This window comes from Lepidochelys olivacea (assembly GCF_965140295.1).
Source record: "Lepidochelys olivacea isolate rLepOli2 genome assembly, chromosome: 12".
NCBI classification, from domain to species: Eukaryota; Metazoa; Chordata; order Testudines; family Cheloniidae; genus Lepidochelys; species Lepidochelys olivacea.
In genome coordinates, this window is record NC_140422.1 from 5,497,964 (window position 1) to 5,517,081 (window position 19,118).

Consider the following 19,118-nt stretch of genomic DNA (forward strand, 5'->3'; position numbering starts at 1 on the left):
TAGAGGGGAACGATCACGTCCCTCGATCTGCTCGCTATGCCCCTACTTATACATCCCAAAATGCCATTGGCCTTCTTGGCAACAAGGGCACACTGCTGACTCATATCCAGCTTCTCGTCCACTGTCACCCCTAGGTCCTTTTCTGCAGAACTGCTGCCTAGCCATTCAGTCCCTAGTCTGTAGCTGTGCATTGGGTTCTTCCGTCCTAAGTGCAGGACCCTGCACTTATCCTTATTGAACCTCATCAGATTTCTTTTGGCCCAATCCTCCAATTTGTCTAGGTCCTTCTGTATCCTATCCCTCCCCTCCAGCGTATCTACCACTCCTCCCAGTTTAGTATCATCCGCAAATTTGCTGAGAGTGCAAACCACACCATCCTCCAGATCATTTATGAAGATATTGAACAAAACCGGCCCCAGGACCGACCCTTGGGGCACTCCACTTGATACCGGCTGCCAACTAGACATGGAGCCATTGATCACTACCCGTTGAGCCCGACAATCTAGCCAGCTTTCTACCCACCTTATAGTGCATTCATCCAGCCCATACTTCCTTAACTTGCTGACAAGAATACTGTGGGAGACCATGTCAAAAGCTTTGCTAAAGTCAAGAAACAATACATCCACTGCTTTCCCTTCATCCACAGAACCAGTAATCTCATCATAAAAGGCGATTAGATTAGTCAGGCATGACCTTCCCTTGGTGAATCCATGCTGGCTGTTCCTGATCACTTTCCTCTCATGCAGTCCCGTCCTGTTACAAAGTGGTAGCTCCCCATTACGTTCTGGAGAATTCTCTTAAGATATGATAATTTTTCATACATTGCTGAGCAGTAAGTAGTGTTTTCTGGGACTCTGAGGTGTGGTTTTCCTTACAATTGCTGCATAGTATATGCTGTACAGGTGTAGTGCATAGTAGAAATGCAAGTCAAGAAAAGCTGCAATAAATCTAGGGCTAGATTCACAAAAGGAGCTAACGACCACTTTAGGCATCCAAATCCAAGAATCGGGCCCCATGGGGATTCACAAAACTGCTACTCAACTGCTCCAAAACCCTGTAGGCTCCTAAAAATCACTCAGCACCTATATTTTTGCAGTAAGAGTTCCCTAGGTGCGTATGTTTCGACCTCTGTGCACTTGCACTACAGCCATATTGCCAGACATCTGGAAGCCTAAGCCCCAATATGATGCATGAGCTGGGGGAAGAGAGGGGTTCTTCTACCTAACTCGCTTGCAGAGCCTGATCTGGTAAGCATGCTCAGACCTCACCTACCAGACTGGGGTCTGTGATGGGGTGCACTCCCCACACTCGTTCTGAGAGGGCTGAATTAGGCCAGACAGGCCCAATCAGCCAACTAAGCAGCAAAAGAGGGTGATATAGGCTGAGTGGAGAGGGCAGGCCTGGGTACCCCTACCTGCCACGGGGGAAGTGGCATCAAGGAAAGACTGCGTGAGACTGCTGGTGAGAAGGGACTTTGATACCCACCCCAGAAGGAGAAACTGCACAGGGACCTGGCCAAAGGGCCGAGTCACAAGGCAGCAGCAGCAGCTCCTGGAGTGAGAGAAAGGTTGGAGACCAAGAGAGATGGCATGCAACTGCAGTAAGGGATCTTGGCCGCACAGAGCCAGGCCTGCTGACAGAAATTCCAGGGCCAGGGCTGTCCCTGGGGGGGGGGGCGGGGCCTGGGACATTCATTGTATAGGGAACCTGGGTACTGAACTCAGGCTTTGGGAACCCCAGTGATTTTCCAGTCACCTGAAAATATGGTGTGACAATGCTCAGAGTCACCCTTCTTAAGCTCCTCTGTGAATCTAGTCCTTAGGGACCAACCAGTATGTCAGAGCTAAACTGTCCAATGTTTTAGAATCCATGCCTTTTCTACAGCTGTGATACTGTTAAGTGCCCAGGTGTCTTGATACTTAGAACTGGTCAGGAATTTCTCAACTAAGCATTTTTCTATCACAAAATCGCCATTTTGTTAATGTTTGGAGGGGAAAATGTTTCCAATTTGTCAAAATGGGACATTGACATTTTCTAAATGAAAAAGTTCCAGGTTTTGGTTCAAAATGATTTTTGGTTTCAAAATACTATAAACTAAGGACTCTTCAAAATTTAAGTAAAAAAAGATGTTCAAACAAAAATGGTTGAAATCTAAATAAAATAGTTTGAAATTATTGAAACAAACAGGAACCAATTTATTTCTGGGGAGATTTTCAGTCTGAAAATTTGAGATTGACTTTTCATCCTGATTCAAGGCAGGAAAATTTTTCAAAATCTTGAAAGTTTCCCCATATGGGGAAAACCATTTCCCACCTAATGCTATTGATATTGTCACTAAACATGAAACCAGTGCTCTATTCTTCAGACTCTGCTTTTCCAACCCATTTGTTTTTCTGTAGCTCCAGTTCAAGATTTGCTTTTGTACCTTATGGCCTCTACCCCTCCACAGAAGGATGTTCACCTACCAGGTGGGGATAGCCCATCAGTCTTAGCTGGAAATGCTCCCAGACTTCAAAGGACCCAGCTGAAGTATGCTGAGCCGTTTGACAGAGCAAACATGGCTTTGGTATGTGTTGTCCTTTCCTTCCCATGCCTATGTCATATGGAAACAAGGGGATGAACTTTCCAATAAGGAAAACTTCCTTGTAACATAAAAATCCAAAACTGATAATCACTACAGCTAATTACAAAGAGGTGTAAATGACCCACAGATTGCCTTTTTGTCTGCATTCAAGTGGGATTTGTATTCCTTGAGTCCCACTGTACTGTCATCAGACTAGACCTTCTGGGAAGTATCAGTGCAGTGGAAGTGTCAAATGGGAGCACTTTTTTATTGACAGTGCCTTGTGAGAGCAGGGTCTATCTTGGCTGTGCCTCTGGTGGTTTGAGAGTTTTATGGTATTGCATTTGATTTGCAGTGTAATATGTTAATATGTAATAAAGGGACATTGGCAGGGGAAAGATGTATATTAAAAATCATCCGTGATCTAGGTCACTAACACCATTTCAGGGGGCAAATTTTCATAGGCACACAAAGTAGCTAGGTACTCAGCTCCCATCTGCCTTTTATGCCTGTAAAATCTTCCTCCAGATTATTAAAAATGAAAGAATTAAAAATAATAATTTGTCATGTATGCGGTTTGCCTGGTTTTTGCGCTTCATGCAGTATGACCAATGGAAATAGACTAGTCACTTTTACCTTTGTAGCTAGATGGTTTCATTTTCTGCTTCTTTTGCAGCAGTGCATGAATAGCCATCACTTTACATAGCAATTTTTATCTTCAGAGCAGTCTACAAACATCAGTCCAGACCTCATCCCTCTGAGCAAGTTTACACCCTGTTACAGAAGGAGAAACTGGGGCAGAGAGGTTTTGTGACTGGCCCAAAGCACAGGGTCAGTCAGGGGCAGGGCTGGACTTTCTATCCCCAACCCCATGCTCAGTGTTCAGGTTGCAGCCACTGCAGGGGAAATGTTTACATCCAAAGTTAAAACCTGTTTTCAATTAAATCCTTTAAACAACATATAGAAAAACATTTCTGTTTAAATCCGGTTCCTGACAAACCTTGAACTACCTGCCAGTGTCCCTTAAGTGCCTTTTCTATTTTATTGTTTTTTAAAGTATTTGGAAATGGCAGAACTTCCCCACACTCTGTTAACAGCTGAAAGCACCATTTTTCTTTAAGAACGCATTTCAACCAAGTCTTTAAAAGGCGAGGTGCATTGGCTTTGGGGAAGAGCACAGCGGCACTGCACGCATTTGCATTCATCACTGCACAAAGGGCCTGATATACTGACCATCAAAACCAATGGAAAGACTCCTCTTGGCTTTGACGACGAGGAGTCCTTGTGATACCTTAGAGACTAACAAATTTATTTGGGCAAAAGCTTTCGTGGGCTATAACCCACTTCATCAGATGTGTAGAGTGGAAAATACAGTTGACAAGAAGGGGTGAATATCAACAGAGGGGAAATTACTTTTTATAGTGCTAACGAGGCCAATTCAGTCATGGTGGATGTGGGCCATTCCCAACAGTGGACAAGAAGGTGTGAGTATCAGAGGGAAAATTACTTTTTGAGTGACCCATCCACTCCCAGTCTTTACTGAGGTCTAATTTGATGGTGTCCAGTTTGCTAATTAATTCCAGACTTAAAAGTGGCAATTCTTCAACAAAAAAACTTCAAAAACAGACATCAATGAGAAACTGCAGAACTGGAATTAATTTGCACCCACTCGGTAAGACAACTCACAGCTTTTCATGTGCTGTGTATTATACCTGCCTACTGTATTTTCCACTCCATGCATCTGATGAAGTGGGTTCTAGCCCATGAAAGCTTATGCCCAAATAAATTTGTTAGTCTCTAAGGTGCCACAAGGACTCCTCATTGTTTTTGCTGATACAGACTAATACGGCTACTCCTCTGAAACCTATTGGCTTTAGTGGACATTGGATCAGACTGTAGGAAAACATTTAATTTCTCTTAACGTTTTGATTTTTCAACCTTTTTTATTCTCTGTTGTCAAATACTGGACTGTGTGAAGCAGCAGCAAGCCAAGGGGCAGGAGGAGAGCCATGTGTCATCTTCCCAATTACAGGAAGTGGACTACACTGCTGCTTCTAATTACTGCTTCAGTGGGACTCACTCACTCACTTACGGTAGGTTCACAAGGCTTGGTTTTGGCTTATTATATGTAATATGATTGTGTCTGAATTACTCTTTTCTCCTTGCTGGTAAGTGCTGTTATTGCAGCTCAGAAGAGTTAGAAATAAGTCCAAGTGCTGCTCAACACTAATACCCTGAGAAATGAAGGATCCGTTTTCCGCCAGAAAGGCTGTAGCATCTAATTAGTGGTGTTGTGATGGTTCTCGGGGTGCCCAGGACTCTGAGTCACAGTTACACCCCTGCCTCTAGCCTGAGGGAGTCTTGCTTGTGGTAACTGGGTGTTAGCTCCCTAACAGCACCAGCCTTTCAGACACTCAAGCATTCTCCCCTGGGCTATGCCAGTCCTGGCTTCATCTTGCAGGTTAACAAGAGGTGCACTCCAGTCCCCAAGTCCTCTTGAAACATTCTCCTCTGATAACCAGCCCCTGCCACAGGCTACTCACAGGAGTCCCAGATCTTCTCCTCCCAAGGAGTAGTTTACTAATTTTACCTTAAATCACTGTTCCTGTATACCACACAGCACTTATAATAAAACAAGAAAAAGGTGGAACTCCTTGCCAGAGAATGTTGTGAAGGCCAAGACCATAACAGGGTTCAAAAAAGAACTAGATAAATTCATGGAGGACAGGTCCATCAATGGCTTTTAATTAATTTCAGGGTCATTGCTTTCTAGAATACAGTCACCCATTCTGTGGCCTACATTTTTTGTTCCTAGATGTAGCATCTTGAACTTGGCCATATTAAAATTCATTTATCAACACAATTACTCTTAACAATTGGACTTTAAATCTTGTCAAAGTATATTGAGTTCATTTCATAAGATCTATTTTACATGAACCCATGATGAGGGGTATTCATTTTGTTTCCACCCTTTAACTCTTCAGTGATAGAGTATTGTCACTTGGCTTGCGTGTTTGTGTGTGCTTTCCGTGTGCTTTCCCAGCTCTGCGCAGAGAGATGGTTCGGCAGATCTTGATAGTACTACCCAGCATGGTTAAGTGCTGGGGGCTGGAATATTGTTGCCTCGGGTAGCACTGTTTAAGCTTCTCAGTGCTTCTGTTCTTGAAGTTCAATGTTATTAGCAGATATGGCAGCCTGTGAACTAACGCTGCACTGTTACTCAAAGACAGACCACAGGCATGGTTCAGTGACAAAGGCACTCGGCCAGGTTTATTGCCATCAAGACACAGTCCTAGGGCCCTGGCTCAGTGGTTACAGGTACGCTAACACGAGTGCCCTGGGTCAAGGACAGCTCAGTCAGCAACTGGACGTTCTGCTGCCACCTCAGCTGAACAAAGAATCAAGGCAAAGTACCCCAACATTTATAGGCTAAAAAAACCAAACTAACATAAACAAATGCCATGAAATGTGTAAGCTGGGTGTTACCCTCCCCTTGTTCCTGATATCTTGGACAAAACATCCCTATTCATTATGTTGTCAAACTATCTTATCTTGTACTAGTTTGGGATGTATCTGTACTAGCTGGAATATATTTACATAAATATCTAGTGCCTAGTAAGCGAGCAACAGCTTTGCCAAGTTCATGTACCGAACAGTGAACCTGTAAGCATCTGCTTTCCTACAGGGCCTGACTTTGGTTGTGGAATTTGATAACACCAAAGATTTGGCTGAGGCCAGAGCTTGCAACCAGTAGATGATGCTGTGGGGCTCCTATTTTAACGTAGGCAATCCCCTAACAGACAAACCATAAAATGGCCCTTGCAGTTGCTCCTGAAATAATGCACCTGGAATCTAGATCAAATTACTCAAAATATGAAAATACAGAACTGACTCCTCCTCGGGGTGCGGGGGGAGGTCAGAGATTATTTGCCAGTTTGTTTAAAATAGAGTCTAGGAACGATGGTGAAAATCCCCTTAGAAACGTGACTTAGAATAATAAAATAAAGTAATAATGAGCTGAGGTTCTACATTCAGTGTAATGGCCTTTCTCAGTCTGTAACACAGGGTTTGAACATCACAACCAGTTGAGTAGAACTGTACTGATTTTGGTGAAAATCGGAAAACCAGAAAGGGGAAAAATGGGGGACACACGGACTCCATTTCCTCTCTGTTGCAGAGCCATGGCTTCAAGCACCCCTGTAATTACCTAGAGATCAAAGACCTGGTTGATGATTCCAGTTTACACTTTCCAGGATAACAATACCTCATCTCATCTCTGCCCATCTTCCCAATAGACTTTAACATGTTGATATTTTGAATGACTTATCACCCAGACAGAAAGAGGACAAATGGGGAGAGTGGAAGGAAAGAATGGGGATGTGCACACTGAGCCCCTGGCAGGGGGCAGAGTGGGAGACCCTGGGCCTGGGGGGTGGGGGATGGGAGCACACAGAACCCTGGCATGGCTGGAAAGAATGTGGGACCCTGGTATGAGGGAAGGGGAACTGGGGGATACACGGAGACTCTAGCATGGATGGGGAGAACGGGAGACAGTGGCATGGTGGAGAAGGAAACACGCAGGACACACGGAGCTTGTGAGTTGGAGTGGCAAGATGCCAGGAGCCCCTGATTTGTTCCATGAGTTCGGCCTACAGAAGCTACAAAATGTGCAACCCTGTAGTAATAGTAATCATTACTAGTAGTTAATTCTACTCAGAGGTACTATCATTACTATTAATAATGTTAATTACGTATTTTAAAGTGCATGTTCAGGCATACAGCTCTGTATTTTGCTGACCCCAACTCACTGTAATTCTTTTAGATGAGTTGCTACATAAGAACGAGCAGCTGAGTGTCCAAGTAGAGTACTTAACTCTGGAATTAAAACAACATAAGAAACTGCAGGAGACTGTGCATCTTCTACAGGAGAGTCAGAGGTATGATGAACTGTCTGATGTAGACGTTTTACACACCTGGCGGCCAGGTCTACACTAGGAAATGAGGTCAGTATAACTATGTTGCTCAGAGATGTGAAAAATCCACACCCCTGCGCGACTCAGTTAACCTGACCTAACCACTGGTGTAGACAGCACTATGTAAGTGAGAGAAGCCCTCCTGTTGCCATAGCTACCAGCTCTCAGGGAGGTGGAGTACCTATGCTGATGGGAGAAGCCCTCCCATCGGCGTCCATATTGTCCGCTGCAGTGCTTTAAGTATAGACCTGCCTGGAGACTTTTTGCAGAAAAAGAGCCTCTGGCCTAATTTTCAAATGTCCCAGTCACACACACAACTCTCATTGAAGTCAGTGAGAACAAACTATGCCCCACACCTCTGAAAAATCAGCGTACACATCAGTGCATTGGGGGGGTAATAGTTCTGACTCGTTAAATCAAATTGGATTTGAGGCTCATCTCCTTTTCTAAAAATGGGATTGACCTAGATTATGGTGACTCGCACTTTGTCACTATATTGTCTCCACTGTACATTTGTAGAAACATGATTGACTCATCCATAGTGTGTGATGAGCTACTATAATTTTCATTATAAGCCCGGTTTTAAATCAAAGTGAAATTTCAAGCAGATTGATTTTAGAAGCATGAACTTTTAAACAGAGGAGGATTTTTCACAGAGTTTCAGCCAAATTGGACAAAGCATTTGATGATCTCACTTACAACATTTTCAAAAATGTCTTGGCCTAAAACTCCAAATATGTTTTGATCTCGGTAAAGACTTGGATTAGTTCAGGGGGAAAGTATTTATCTGTTCAGAGCAGTTTCCTCATGCATCCTAAACCCTGCATGGAGTCCTAAACGCCTCATGACCCCAAGCACACTTTACAAGGTCTGCCCAGTATCACTGGTGTGTTTGCACAGCTCATAAGTTTGTCGGAGACTCTTGACGCTGCGCAGTTCTTCAATATGTTAATAGGCCAAAGCAACACTTTATTTAAATGAATGAATATTGCAGTTTTCTTAAAATACAAACATATTAGCCTGGGGAAAAAAAATCAAAATTAAGATTACATTAAAAAAAAAAGAGCTAAACCTTAAAAGTAAGGAACTTTACAGTTGATGTCACTCAAGTAATCTTAAGTCTGATCTTGTACAACAGCTCATAGAACAGCCAAAAACCTAGAGACAATCCTGCATTCATATTATGGACATATAAAATAGCATACTTATTCATTGCAACAGTGACTCTGAAAACTTAGAAGCAATCTAACTAGACATTGGCTATGTACACGCTACAACTTAGGCCAGTATAAATTTCTTCACTCAGAGGTGTGAATGAGCCACTCCCGAGTGATGTAAATTACACCGACCTGGTGCGGACAGTGCTGTGTTGGTAGGAGAGCTTCTCCCGATGCCGTAGTTACCGCCACTCGTTGGGGGTGGATTAAGTAAATCGACGGGAGACCTCTCTCCCATCCACTTAGAGGGTCTGCACTAGCAGCGGTGCCCTGGCACAGGTGCGGCTGTAAGCTCTGTAGTGTTGCCGTAGCCTAATGTAGCTGATAGAATTACTCCAGCATTTTCATCAAATTGCACCAGTCTCAATTGGTACTACAGACTACTCCTTCCTTCTTTGAAACCATAGTCAGTCACTGGAAGAAGACAGGCTTTTCCTTATTGAACCCTAAAATGACCATAACAGAGGTTGTGTCGTGCTAGGAAACTCTCAGACATGTAGCTACTATGTGTAATGATCAGAACAACATCAACAAACAGAGGTAGCTTGCATGCATCAGCGTGTGGGGACGGATCATACTTGCATATCAGATGCATATGTACATAACCAAAGGCACCCATTACTGAGAGTTTCTCGATGGCATGGGAACTTTGCTCAAATATGGAAGTAGTGGATTTAATATATTCACAGGTGTGAACAGACCCCTTTTGTGAATCTAGTCCCATATGTTCTAATGGGTGGTTAATCAATTGTCCATCAGGTCAGTAGATTTCTTATTATCATCTACAATATAACTCTTTCCGCTTCTGCTTGTAGCTGTCCATAACACATTACTTAGGCCTGTAACAGGTTTATAACGTCAATCATTTTAGCCCCTTATAAACTATTTATAAATGGAACCTTAAAGTGTGACTGCTGTTATAATTGGTTTGAAATACAGAAGCATGAACTACACACTTCATTTTAACTTTTCGTTTGCTATGAATTTGAAGAAATGGAAATTAGTATCTCATTTTGGGGAATACATTCCACATCTTAGCAGAGTTCATTCCGATGAATGTATGCTTATGCATCATTTTAACCGCCTCTTCGCCATCTTGCCCAGGTCTTTAGTGTCCACAAACAACTTTCTGCTGCAACAGCTGAATAAAGAGCACAATCCTAATTCCGTAAAAACAACGCTTTCTTCTGAGAAATTCACCCTTCGTGAGAGATCGCCTCCCTTAGAAAGAACTCCTCCTGTATCAGCACATGGCTCTAGTCAGTATTGTAATGCAGAGCAATTAAGCAATTCTCCTCTCTAAAGTAAACAAGGAGTCACTTCACATACTTAATGTTATATGGATTATGTTCTTTTTCATTTAAGTACAATATGAGATGTCAAACTATATTTAAATGTGTCCACTTTTACTGAAATTAATTCATTATCTCATTCTAATCTTACTTTGCATTAGCATCTTAAGCACCACTTGGTGTTAGCATTCTTATGTTTTTCTGTCTTTATTGATTTACCAAAAAAATACAGAAGGCTCCTTAAAATAAAATGGTAGTCTACAGTCTTGCCATCCCAAGGACGTATGATCTTCGCAGATGCTACAGCACATGCAGATTCACACTTCAGAAAGTATTGGTGATTCAGTAGTGCGTTCAATTTCCTCTGAAATGGTGCTGAATCAGTGTCCTGTGCTAGGTGGCTGTGTGGTTGAAGATCCGATATTTGATATAAATTGTAAAATAAGGTAATGTCCCATGGCATTTTTTGCAAGAATTTGGAGTTCTAAAACCAGTGTCCTGGTGAAATGTTATTTGGGATGATAATCTGCAGATAATTATTTCCTCTGCAATTTCAGTTTAATACAGAATAATTTCTCTCCCCCATCCTAAAGTGTTGTGTAGTGTTGCTGTTTGCTGCTAACAGCTGTCGTGTTCTACCCTAGAGATGGTTGCATTTCAGCTATGGGATGGTGATTCCAGTATATGTTCCCTGAGAAAGATGTAAAGCGTTAAGGTTGCCCGGTGGTATCTTGTGCTCTTCCACAACATCCAGTTCAATAAAACACAAACTGTTGAAAACCAGGAAATAAAGCATTAAGGTAATTCAGCTTTTAACGCCTGAAAGGTGGACACCAATGCAACCTTAACTCTGTCCCCCTGGAGCTGGGACTAGCCTTTAGGAGTTATCTGCATGCATTCTAGCTGCAGTCACTGGGTTAAGTGTAGCTGTATTGAATGCTGGAGGGATTGGGTGGGGCAGATTAGCAGAACTGTGAATACGATTTGAGGTGATGCGTGGGGGTGGGGTGGAACCTGAGCACTTCCGTGTGCTGAAAAGCAACGGGTATGTGTGTACCCTGAGGGATGCAGTTTGCCTCATATCAGCACTCAGTTGTGTAGTTGTGTCTGTAGCGATACTGAGGGGGTCTTCTTCCCCTGGGGATTGTGGGCAGTGAGGTGTGATGTGAGTACCGTGTGGGTGTTATGGTGGAGACATAAAAGCGTTGTGTTAGAGGAACCCCGTATGCAAATATGAAAGGGCTGTGAACTGCACTAGTTACGGGGATGTTTGGTGGAGCAGGCTCAGTGTCTGCGTGTAGGGCAGCTGTAGGTAGTGCACTGAACAGGACCCTCAGCTGCGTGCGAGTTTTGCCTTTGATTCTGCCCCACAGAGGGCATGTGCCCTATTGACTGCACGTTCCGCACTATCTGCAAAGGTAGCATATGCTAGAATCATTGCTCAGAGGGCAGAGTTAAGGTGACGCTGGCAGGTACCATAACTCTCTATTCCCTGGGTTTCAGAGGTTAAATTTTGCTGAACTCAGTGTTCTGGAAAGGTAGGCGATACTACTGAGCAACCTTAAATTCTGCATTAATGAATTTTTTTTGTCAGAGAATTTCCTAGTTTTCCTGTGTTATACAGAAGGTCAGACTACATGCTCAGAATGGTCCCTTCTGGCCTTGGAAGCTATTATTCAGATTTCCTGCAGAGAGGTGAGGCCTCCAATCCCACCACACGCATGGGAGAGGGGTTCATACTCCCCAGAGGGGCAGGGCTCTCTGGATCCCAGCTCACATGGAGGGATAGGAGGAGGGGCTCAGACTTCCTCCCAGAGGGGTAGGGTCCTTTTGAGATTCTGGCTCACATATAGGGGCAGCAAGAGGGGATCAGACCCCCAGCTCAGCATAGGGGACAGGGAGAACAGCTCAGATCTCAGAGGGGAAGGGCACTCCAGATGCCAGCACAGTGGCAGGGGAGGGAAGAATGTGGAGGCGACTAGGCCCCTGCCCTTACTCCCCACCTCTCCCATGTTCACCTACTCCATCTCCTCCCCTTCCATTCCCCAAATCCCTTCCCTGTTCCACTGGCCTAAGCCCTCCCAACCCTTCTCCCCTACATCCATCCCTATTTACACCCTCTACCCCCATCCACCTTCCCTCCCTGCACTCTGCCAAACACCCCAGTTTTATCACTGTGTCTCCGCAAGTCTGCATTCCTCTTCATAGATGTGACCCTGCCCCATATTCCCTAGCAGGGGCTCTGTGCCCCCTATGCCCACTTCACCCCATATTGTCCATTCCCTCCACCCCATTCTACCCCCCCATACTAGCTGCTCTGCATGCCCCCATGCCCTACTCCCCCATATCCATATCCCTCAATCTTCCACACACACACCCCGGCCCAAATCAGGAATTGTGTGAGCCCTATTCCCCTTCCTCTGCAGTCCCACCTTCCCCCCTACCCATTGCAGGGGTACTGTGTGGCCTCCATCTCCCCATTCCAGGGTCCCCCATTCTCCCCTTCCCCTTGGCAGGGGATCTGTGTGTGCCCCTATTCTCCCCTTTCTCCCCATGCTCTTCCCCCCTCCCACAGCAGCGTCCCCTATTCTGCCTCATGGCAGGGGCTCTGAGTGAACCCTCATTAAGCCCTTTCCCTCTTTCCCCTTCCGTGCCATGCCTGGGGTTCTGACTACCATTTCCCCCCTCTCCCCATACCAGGGTACCCCACTCTAACTCTGCCATTTCCCACCCCACTTCCCCTTCTCTCCCCCCAAACCAGAGTACCCCATTTCCTCCACCCCAGGCCAGGGGCCTTCCCCCTCACCATTAGTCATCTTTCTGGGTGGGTGATAAGTCACTCAGGATTTCAGCGTTTAAACGCTATTGGGAGGATAGGCAGGGCTGAGATGGGGTATTATTACATTTTTAACAAGTGGATTAACCAGTTGTTTGATCTATAGACAGTGGAAGGGGGTACCTGAGGCAGTGGCTGTGCTAAAGAATTGGTGGGGGCTTCATGTGCCCCCATTAGCCCCCCTTTCAATTTTCTGATTTTCCCCAAAAGCAATAGGGTTCTGGGCACCAATGTCTAGATCTTTCCCTGAAATTTTGGAATTGATCAGTTGCAGCGTTCAAAAATTTAGACAAACAGGAAAAAACAGAAATGCCCCTGAGTTGAGGGTAAGGCCTCGATGCACTCAGTGAAAACTGTCACGCATACTTCCTGTTGAAGGGGCTGTGAATTGGGAACCCCTTGGCTTTAAAGTGATCATTTCCATTGTTCAAGAAACATGATTACATTATCCTGTCTTTCATCTTCCCTCCAGCCATCATCCCTTCCATCTTCCCTCTGTGCTGACTGATCAATCGGGGCTGCGCTCTCCTATGGTATTGCAGGTAGAGAAAGTAGCAACATGCCCTGCCATCACTCACACATCTGCGGAGAGCATGTGCAGTTTATTGTCTATGAGAAAGTGGTTTGAACTCCTCCTAAAGTAGGAGTACAAATTAGCAGGGCACAGTCCCCAAAAGTTAAAAAACACTTGAGAGGCAGCTACTAGCCCTGTTCCTACAAATCATGCTCAGATCTCTGCCAAGTGCAGGGTTCAGATTTATGGTGCAGGGGTGTAGCTAGGTTCAGTAGCTATAGCATGTCCCCTTGAGCCAGCCACATCAGCGGACCATAGGGCGGCTGCAAAGCCTCTGGCCTAGTCTTGCTCCATAGGCACATTTCACTCTCTTTGTTGCATGAGTGCTTGCCATGTACCGTTCTAGCGAGCTGAGCTCTTCCTTTAATAATGTTTTCAATAGAGCTTCCCCCAAAGGGGCACAAGCTGAGATGAACATTGAGTAACTGGTGGGGGATGATTAAAGCCACGGTTTGAACCCCACATGTGCAAAAATAAACATTGTAAGAAGCTGCTGATTTTGTGAAATGCTCTTTTGTTTGGGGAGCGGGGTGTATCTCAGGACCACGTGCTCAAATGACACCAAATTTGCACTAGTAACCTTACCTAGCTCCTCCATGGGGCACACAATTTCAAGACAATCTGAATAAGCATGCAGATTTTAGAGTGCTTAGAAGAGTCATCTTTTAAATAGGAGGCACTGCTCAATCTGAACTCAACTGAGCAAAGAAGAGAACACAGATTGAAGAGAGAGGAAACTCACACCTGCAGAATCAAATGTATTGTAACAATTCTGCTGGGTTGGACCTCCCCATTCAGGGATGCCACCTGATGTACTGGGATTTCACTGAGCCTGCCTGCTCCACTAGCCTGGGCTCCCCTCTCCCTGTTTTGCTGACTTAGGCTCTCCGGCCTCTGGCCGCACACACACAGGTAGGGACGCACCAGCTGTAGAATCACACAGAGTCTGCAAACAGCTCTCTATGAGAAGACTCAGCTAAGAAATCGCCCAGCACTCACTTGCAGCTCCCCTCTGAAAAGTACACCCAAAATAATATTGTCTTGCACTGTAGAGAAATGTATTCAACGTAAGTTCATAAATTCACCCCCTCCCTCAATGTGGAGGAAGATATGCACAACTTCTTGCGGTATCCCCAGTTAGAAATTGCACAAACTGGGTTTAATAATAAACCAAAACAAGTTTATTAACTCTAAAAGGCAGATTTTAACTGATTATAAGGGATAGCAAACAGAACAAAGCAGATTACCCAGAAAACAAAACAAAACATTCATACCAAGCTTAAGATCTTAAGGAGACTGGTTTCCATAAATTTCTCACCCTAAATGTTGTTTTAGGCAAGTTGCAGAGTTTCTGTAGCTTAGAGTTCCAGTTAGTTCTCTTTACAGACTAGACTCCCTGCCTTAGTCTGGACTCAGCCCTTGCCTTTCCTGCTCAGTTCCTTTGTCTCTTCAGGTACATTCAGCAGGCTCTCTTCTTGGGCCGAAAGACAATGGAGAAGAGTCCTGTTTGCCTTACTCCCCAGCCTTAAAAAAAGATTTACATAAGGCAGGAATCTTGTTTCCCAATCTTGACCTCCCCCTCCTTTTAGTGGAAAACTACTAGAAGTCCAAGATGGTGTTTAGTACCAGGTGACAGGACAACCTGACCTAGCAGTGTCACAGCTACATCCCAGGACGCCTCTCAGGAAGGAGAGAAGTTAGTATCTTCAAAGTCTTCTTGTTTCTTCCTAATGGCCCTTCAAGGCTAACGGCCCGTTGTCTGGTGGGTGTCTCCCAAATACACACAGTACACACAGACAACACCCCCTCATTTTAAGGGTATGTAGTAGCGAGGTGCCTCACCACCCGTTGTACCACCAGGAAGCGTCATGCCTGTACAGGGAGGTCTGTATGGTGGGTTGCACAGGGGACATGTCCAGGGAGGTCTGATTGTCAGTATTTATTCCAGACAGGTCACAGATGATCCTGATGGTCATATATCAGTAAATCAGAGGAGTTCAGCTGAGCTCTGCTGTCCCTCTGCATGTTAGCGAAAGGCACACACCAACCCCCCCTGAGCCCAGTGAGCTTCTCCCTGAAGTGTCCAGCCCCTGATTCATTGGGCACTCACAGTATTCACAGACTCGCTGCTCCTAAAGGAACCCTGCCCCTCATCTTATTGGTTACAGCCTAGATCATTGCTCCACTGAACACACAGCACCTAGATATGTTTATAGTGAAAACAAGCAAAAGGTGATATAACAAAGACAAGAGATTCTAATGATATCAAGTAAAAATATTGGAAACAAATGGTTACATATAAAATAAAATCATAACATGCATCCTAGAACCTAGATTTAAATAACAAGATATTTTCACATCTTCTGGAACAATGGTCACCCCCCAAAGCATTTTACAGCCAGGCTTGGCTGTGATCTTCCATTCATGAGGCAAGTCACAGTATCAACTTGTCTTCTCAGTTAAAGATGCAGGGGCTACCTGTGCCCCCCAGCTATACCCAAACAATCCATTATCTGTACTCAAAAACAGGATCCCCTCCTGCCGTACATTTCCTCTCTTGAAGATTTCACAGTCTCTTGATTCGCATTTTGGCTCTGTATGCAAATAGACCTGCATTGTGAAGCAGGTCACAAGCACATCAAACACAATGACCAGACATGGACATATGCATCTGTTACCCTCTGCCTGGAAGGAGCCAGTCAGGGCATGTCACCTCCTGTTTACCAGCCTTCGCTCCAAGGCTTTGAGAACATAAGACGTTATGAACCTATACTGGAAATTAAATATCTGTGTGCACATTTCAAAATGACTATGACAACCAGTAAACCTGACAGTATTATAACCTATAAAAACCCTGCAGCCCTGGTGCCCTCTGCCAGCTGGCATCAAGAGGCTCTGGGTCACAACAGGGCACCTCAAATGTTGGATTCCAAACCTGTTGCTTTTAAGTCCTGCCGATCCTGCAGTGGACTAATCCCTCTGAAAGATGGACAGAGCAGGTGCTTCCTCTGTTGAGGAGAGTGATGCTGGCTGGCAGTTTCCCAGTTTTGTTGGAAAATGCCCATTCGCTGAAGTGAAATGTTTTGCTGCAAATTTTTTTTGCATCCTCAACGAAACTTTTGCTGAAACACAGGCAACCTATCAGCCTCCAGAACCCTGGCAGGAGCTGGGTCTCCAGGGGCTGTTACCCACCCCCTCCCCCCACAGTGAGCCGGGAACACAAAGACACATTTAACCCTTATTGATACAGTAGTCTACAAAGATCCCTGTGCCCATAGCATCTGGCACTCCTCAATATAATAGTCTTTGACATTTACATGCTTCCAAGATCTCACATCTGAGACAGTTTCCCATTGTGTTTTCAGGGAATGCATCCAGTAGTTCCCAGATTGATAGGGAAAGTTGCCAAATGGCTCTGAAATGCCAAAAAAAAATTATTATCCTGGCAAATGGAAACACACACTCCTGAACTCATTTGTAGAAAGGAGCAGCAATATCTGACCAAGTTCAGTGTTCAGCCCTGGGCCCCAGGAGACCTTGATCAGCCTCTGTCCTGGAGCAAGTGACGGGGCCCCGGTGCCAGAACTGTGGCCCTGCCCCAGCCCTTCCACCTGCAGCTGTGCCCATTCCACCCCTTCAACCTGCGACCTTATCCACAGCCACACCCCATTCCACCCCTTCCCTGGCAGCCCCATCCTGCTTGCGCCTTTCTGCACTCCCTCTCCCCACTGCTGCGGCACAGGGACCAGAGAGGCTCTGCCCTAGGGCTGCAGCAGGGAACGAGAGCCCCTCCAGCCCTGGGGCCAGAGTTGGCAGGGGGGGAATTATACTGGGAGCCTGTAAGGGGGTCACACTCACCTCTCGCGAGCACCCCCTGGCCGAGTGCATGTGCCTATACTCTCTCTCCACCTGTCTGTGGTGGGTCTATGGTGACTCATCTTCTGGCCGAGTCTCACACTGTCTGTGTGATAAAAGCAAAGCAAACCCCTTCTGGGGTATAAGGCCAACAGGGGGCCTGTTTCAGCACCCTCTGTAGGGTCCTTCAATCTGCAGCCCTATTCTGGGGCTCACTCTTCAATCATTTCAGCAGGGCCTATCACAATACAGGGGCCAAACTGTCTCTCAGCCCCTTCTGGGCTGCCTCAAGTTATCCCTGCTCTTTAAGCAGTCCCAGCCCTGGTGTGGGGCCACATCCCCCAGGGCTCCCTCCCTGAAGGCTCTTTGCTTCTCCAGGCCTTTCTGGCCCCAGCTCTTTAGCTGGGCCACTAAAAGAGTTCAGTTCCCCTTCTGGGGTGCATCAAAATCCAGGCCACTTTCACAGTGGCTTGGAAGGGGGGCGAGGGGGAAGAAGACCCAGGCCAGGGACCCTGTAGATAACAGCCACCCACCATCTCCCTTTAAATAAACTGCATCGCTGCTACAATTCCCTGGGCCACTTCCCCATGGCGCCCGCGCATTCTTCACCCTTCGCTCATTGCCTTCTCCTGGTGGAGCCCTAGCAGCCAGCCTGGAGCACCCCCCCACTTTTCTCCATCTCCAGCAAGGAACAACCCTCCCACGGGCTGGCAGCTCCTCTTATACTAGCCTGCTGGGCCCTGGTTGGCTGCTTCCCCACACAGCCACTCTAGGTCGCTTGGAGGACCTTTTTACTGCCCTTTTCTGGGGTGGGGCACGGCAGGACACAAGGCCTCCAGCAGGGGGACTCAGGGCCTAGTCCACCCTGACACAGGGCCCGAAATTGGCTGGGCCCCCTGGGCATGGGCCCCATTGGCCCATGCAGTAATCGGCTACTGGTTCAGGAAAGTAAATACCATCTCCTCTCTGTCCCCTGTTCCTTCAAGCAGCTATTGTTTCCACAGTCCTAAGGAAATCTTCACTTGGATCCACTTTTCTCTCTGCCCATCTCCCTCCTCCCCTTAGCTTTAAGTTCCTTGAGCAGGGTATCTGTCTCCATGTTTTCCTCTACACCAACAATTTCCAGACCCTCCTGTCCTCTCCACTCTATTGAAAGTGCCCTCACATAGGGTCCTAGTGATCTCACCCCTCTTCAAGTTGAATTTGTTTTGGTGGGCGGGAAATAACACTGGGAAACAATTGTACAGACTGTGCAAAAAACAGAGCTAATGAGAAAAGGTTAGTTACATTTTTGCCCTGGCAACCTTGCCAGTGTCCCTTTACATGGCCTTATATGCCAAAGGGGTGACTTGATTACAGTAATGACAGGTTTCAGAGTAACAGCCGTGTTAGTCTGTATTCGCAAAAAGAAAAGGAGTACTTGTGGCACCTTAGAGACTAACCAATTTATTTGAGCATGAGCTTTCGTGAGCTACAGCTCACTTCATCGGATGCATACCGTGGAAACTGCAGCAGACTTTATATACACACAGAGATCATGAAACAATACCTCCTCCCACCCCACTGTCCTGCTGGTAATAGCTTATCTAAAGTGATCATCAAGTTGGGCCATTTCCAGCACAAATCCAGGTTTTCTCACCCTCCACCCCCCCACACACAAACTCACTCTCCTGCTGGTAATAGCCCATCCAAAGTGACCACTCTCTACACAATGCACAATTACCTACAATGTACAATTACCAGCAGGATAGTGAGTTTGTGTGTGTGGTTTTTGGAGGGGGGTGAGGGGGTGAGAGAACCTGGATTTG

The 19,118-nt window shown here is 45.8% G+C and overlaps 1 protein-coding gene across 3 annotated transcripts in view; it reads left to right on the forward strand.

Annotated features, from left to right (window-relative positions):
- Positions 1-13,948, forward strand: part of LRRC36 (leucine rich repeat containing 36) — a 44,881-nt gene extending 30,933 nt beyond the window's left edge. Inside the window, exons 11-14 of one of the 3 annotated variants that reach the window (XM_084644644.1) lie at positions 2,400-2,566; positions 4,542-4,656; positions 7,386-7,566; positions 9,858-9,984. In XM_084644644.1, coding sequence (XP_084500770.1) covers positions 2,400-2,566; positions 4,542-4,656; positions 7,386-7,558 — 455 coding nt within the window. In that variant the 3' untranslated portion in view covers positions 7,559-7,566; positions 9,858-9,984. Of the gene's footprint in view, positions 1-2,399; positions 2,567-4,541; positions 4,657-7,385; positions 7,567-9,857 lie in introns of all 3 variants that reach the window. The other 2 variants (XM_084644642.1, XM_084644643.1) reach the window with 2 other exon arrangements.
- The last annotated feature ends 5,170 nt before the right edge of the window (positions 13,949-19,118 follow it).